Source organism: Agrilus planipennis, unplaced genomic scaffold (genome assembly GCF_000699045.2).
Source record: "Agrilus planipennis isolate EAB-ADULT unplaced genomic scaffold, Apla_2.0 scaffold71, whole genome shotgun sequence".
NCBI lineage: Eukaryota > Metazoa > Arthropoda > Insecta > Coleoptera > Buprestidae > Agrilus > Agrilus planipennis.
The window spans coordinates 1,068,808-1,073,666 of record NW_020439007.1 but is presented as its reverse complement, the minus strand read 5'-3'; the positions used below and the strand labels follow the sequence as shown (position 1 = coordinate 1,073,666).

Below are 4,859 nucleotides of genomic sequence, written 5' to 3'. Positions count from 1 at the left end.
GGGCATCCGGGGAGCTCCCGGGGGGGCTTCATTTGTAGTCCTGGTTTAAAAATTTAAAGTCTTGGGCCGCCCGCCACACACGTAAAAGAAATCTAACTGATTATTAAAACAATTTGTAACAAACTGTAATAAGAGTAATAAGAATACAGACCACTTCGAATCATTTTATAAGATTCTGTTTTGTTAGGTACATTGAAAATGATGATAAAGAATGACTAAATTTAATTTTAAGGTCTGAAAATAAATAAAAGGGTGATTTATGACATTTTCAACTGTTTTTTGTTATACTGACTATGTTTAAAAAAACCTGTTGACATGTCCGGGTTCTGGACTCTAAAATCCGGGGTTTTCACGCGTCTTGCCCTGGTTTCCAAATTTTAGAGATGGCAACCCTAAATTATGATAACGTGCCTATCACGTTGAGGTTAGCTACGCCGGGATTCGTTTCAGCAACTAGATATCCATATATTTAAATGGACCTTGTTGGAACATACGAAATCCTGAAGTGTAGCATCGTACTACAGATGGCGTTATTCGCGCCATTTGTGGTATTTTCTATGCATTAGTCGTTTTAACACTGTACGAGTCGTGAGTTTTGACAAGTGTGGCCCCATTATAGTCATAGTTTTCATTTGTTTTGGCTTTGGATGTTTTCCTTGGTTGTTGGTTCTTAATTTGTTGCTGCACTGCATCTAGTTAATTCTTCTTTAATAATTAGCACGCTTATAATTGCTTGCTTATTTGGTTTGCCGGTGGCTTCTTTGTTTTCCACTCCCCATGCGTTCCATTGGTCATGCAGACGGTGTAGTGTGAAGATATGATCGTTCTTCTTTTTTTTTTTCCAGCGTAACGTGCAGTCTCTTTGGTCGGAGTGTCCCACGTATGGCACGACACTTCCGAAGAGTTGATTTTCGGCGTGAGCCGCCGGTACCCAGCCGCATGATAGAATCCATTTTTTCGTCTCTACGTCTTGCGTTCTCACGCAGACAGTTTCGCCGAGACCTGCAGGAATGGCCGACCAAATTATGGACACTTATACCGTTAATGACTTTAGCCAAATAAATAGCCAATTACGCGTTAATGTTAATAAAAAAAATATTAATAACGATAGTGCCCTTAGTAGTGTTGACGGCGACGAAGACGGTCACGGTGGCGTTGATACCAACACCATACGCGAAGTTGGTAGTAGTGATAGCCGTTCACCCAATCCTAACAGTAGTCCTGCAGGGTGCGAACAAGATGCGTCCCTCCAACTCGCAACAAGTCCCCCCAACAGCAAAACAACTCCTCCCAGTATTATCGTCTCTCTTCCCAGATCGAGAAGTAGCACCCCTCAACATAAAATCGGTAGCAATGAATCTTTGAGTAAAGTCCCTAAAGACGCCAATAGTAGTAAACCCCAAGTAGTTGTCAAAAAAAATATTTATGAGAATGCAGTCGACGATGCCCATGAAACCGATAGGTTATTGGTAAAAAGTACTTCTAACGGTTCGGCCTTCTCGAAGCAGTCTCAACTTGACAGCAGAAAGACCTCCACCACAACTTTGGACAAGTCCCGTCGTAAATCCGAGGCAGATGATGAACGTGTTTATCATGTGCAATTTCAAAACGAAACGCCTAGTACTTTGCAAGTTAAAAATCCTTCCCTCTATTCGTCCAGTATCCGGTCGAACTCTTCAAGTTCTTCCAGTTCCTCGGAATCGAGTTCGAGTAGTGAGTCGGTCGAGATATCGGAAACCAGACCCCCGGACGGGGGATGGGGTTGGGTGGTGGTCGCGGCATCATTTGTCGTGAATCTCATCGCCGACGGAATTACTTTCAGTTTTGGCGTCATCTTCGTAGAGTTTTTAAAATACTTTGGAGAGAGCAAAAGTAAAACATCGTGGATTGGCAGTTTATTCATGGCGATGCCTCTACTTTCCGGTCCCATAGCTAGCTTCCTCACCGACCGCTACGGTTGCAGAAAAGTCACAATTGTCGGCGCTTTCCTTGCTTGTATCGGTTTTGTTACAAGCTCCTTCGTCAATAGCATTGAAGTGCTCCTGCTAACGTTTGGAGTATTGGCAGGTTTTGGATTAAGTTTGTGTTACGTAGCTTCTGTTGTTATCGTGGCTTATTATTTCGACACTAGAAGATCATTCGCAACCGGATTGGCTGTTTGCGGTAGTGGCATAGGAACCTTCGTGTTTGCCCCCTTGACCCAGGTGTTGTTGGACGAATATGGATGGCGAGGTACGACCCTCATTTTGGCAGGAATATTCCTCAATCTTGTTGTGTGCGGAGCACTGATGCGAGACCTTCCCTGGACTAGGATCACCAAGAAAAAAGAACGGAAAGAGCGGAAGGAAAAACGAAGGGCGAAAAGACGAAGGAACGGTTCTTCTGTCGATACGTTTTCTGTAAGCAACAACAGTACTAATACTGCGAGTGCCTTGCAGACTGTTAATGAAACCAACGAGAAGGATGGCGAAAAGGACGATGCTGAAACCGAAAGGCTGTGCAGCTCGTTGGTCAATTTACCAACGTTCGTACATAACGGTGAAAAAGTACCAGTTGAAGTTTTAGAACTCCTATCCAGTAACAAAGACGTTTACAACCTTCTGATGCAAAATTATCCTGGACTGCTCGCACCTTCAAGGAGTTTCAGTGATTCCGGACGATTAAACGAACAACACCTGAATTCTAATGGAACTTCACAGCCCATGACTCGTCAGGATCTTCCTCCTCCTGTGCCTTCTCCTACACCATCGCACACCGACGCCGCATACCTTTGGTGGCTCAACAGGAACAACATCACGCCTCCGAGGATGAATGCCCAGAAAAAGTTGCCCACGGCATATTTAAAAGATCTGAAACTTCACAGATTGTCGTTGACTTACAGAGGGGCAATGTTGAATATCAATAGATACAGGTTGAGAGCATCTTCCTGCCCTGACATATACCGGAATTCAATGACCACGATAGCCAAAGAGAAAGTCCAATGGTATTCGGTACTGTGGGACTTCTGGGACTTGCTGGTCGACATAATTGACTTCTCACACTTTGCTGACATGAAATTTTTGCTCTTTTGCATTTCCAATTTTATATTGTACACTTGGTACGATGTTCCCTACGTCTATTTGGCAGACAACGCTGTCGAAATCGGTTTCTCGAAGAAGGACGCATCTGTTCTGGTCTCCGTGATTGGAATCGTCAACATGTTCGGAGAGGTATTAAAAGAAAAAAAAAATAGGAAAAAAAATTTTGCTTCATTCTGATATGTTTTGGTTTTTAAAGATAATACTGGGCTGGGCCGGAGACCGTCCAAATGTGAATTCTGGTTTGATTTATGCTACTTGCATGGGTTTCTGCGGGGTGGTGTTAGCCTTCGTTCCACTGATTAAGAGCTACTGGGGCCTTTGCGTGGTAGCGGGTCTGTTTGGATTTTTTATAGCCGCCAATTATTCCTTGACCTGCATCATCCTCGTTGAATTGATTACTTTAGAACGGTTCACTAATGCCTATGGTCTACTTCTCCTCGTCCAAGGAATTGCTAACCTTGTTGGACCGCCTTTAGCAGGTATCTATTAATTGTGGTTGTTCCACATTTGGCCTTGTAGATGCGAGACTTCTTTGAGTGAAACGCTATGAAATAATGCAAGGGATACGGGGAGGGGTGGTGGGAGGAGGGGAAGGGAGAAGTGTAGAAAAAAAGATCAAACTTTGCTCCATTTTTACGAAATAAAAAAAATAATTTTTGAACATATTCTATTAAAAGGGGGACTCAAAGAAACTATTTCCCACCATAGTCTTATGTGAATAATACATAAAAAATTTGGAGGGGTTGTTTTATTACACCTTTCTACACATCTATTATGCCATTGGATGCTAATGATGTATTAAAAAAAAGCAAAAATTGTGTGGCAAACCTTCAAAAATTGCTTTGTTAGATTTTTTTTGGGTAAAGTTCTAGATGATGGTCCCTACCCCCTTCGGGGGTGGGGGGGTCGAGGGAGGAGGTCTCCCCTACCACTGTGCCGTAAAAAATTCGTGGCTGCCTCACCCCCATAAAAAGTTATAAGGGTTCAAAGTTAATAAATATGCCAATTTTTATACATTTCTAGGCATGNATGGTATGTTTGGGTTTTTTTGCAATTTCATGTACATAGATAATAAACAATTCTATTACAAACACTGATAGAATATTAACAACCCAATACACCACATACGTACTAACATATTTATACAGCACATGAATGTTTTCCGGTAAATTTCACCACAAACAGTCGTGCGGCTTTTGCTGCTTGCTTGTACATTCTCATCATTATTTAAAATTTAATCTCACTACCAAAGCCCGCTATTTCGTGCTGCTCATGTACAAGTGAAGGTAATTTATTATACATATATTCTAACATTATTATATACACGGTGCATTTTCATGTTATTCGTCGTTATATGTATTTAAAGATATCGCATGATTGAAAAATTATTAAAATTTCGTTAAAAAAGATATCATTTTTATAAATATTATATTTAAATGTCAATTTTAATGATTTTTAATAATTCTAAGCCGATTCACTTTGCTTTTTCAAAAACACTCTGTAGTTTGACCAGTTTAATTATAATAATATTTTGAAAAGTAGTAGGCTTTATAAGGGACTATCTAATCCATAAATTATCTCACTAAAATGGACTTTTTTTCATAAAATCAGTAATCAGTGGATCCCATTTATCCAAAATTTGATTTGTGTGTGTGTGTGGGTGGGGGGGTGTGTGTGTGTGTGTATGTATCTCGACTACTTGTTATTGATTTCCATAGAGCTTTCTGTTCTCCTAGTCTTTCTAATACCTCTATTAAGTCCTAAGTTTTTCTCTTTTTT

General features: G+C 40.9%; 1 protein-coding gene across 3 annotated transcripts in view; it reads left to right on the top strand.

The window, feature by feature from the left end:
* LOC108732581 overlaps positions 1–4,859 on the top strand; it is a 36,727-nt gene that overhangs the window by 26,506 nt on the left and 5,362 nt on the right. For all 3 annotated transcript variants that reach the window (XM_018463450.2, XM_018463449.2, XM_018463451.2), the window contains exons 2-3: positions 846–3,209; positions 3,277–3,559. In XM_018463450.2, the coding sequence (XP_018318952.1) occupies positions 1,011–3,209; positions 3,277–3,559 (2,482 nt within the window). In that variant the 5' untranslated portion in view covers positions 846–1,010. The remainder of the gene's footprint in view (positions 1–845; positions 3,210–3,276; positions 3,560–4,859) is intronic.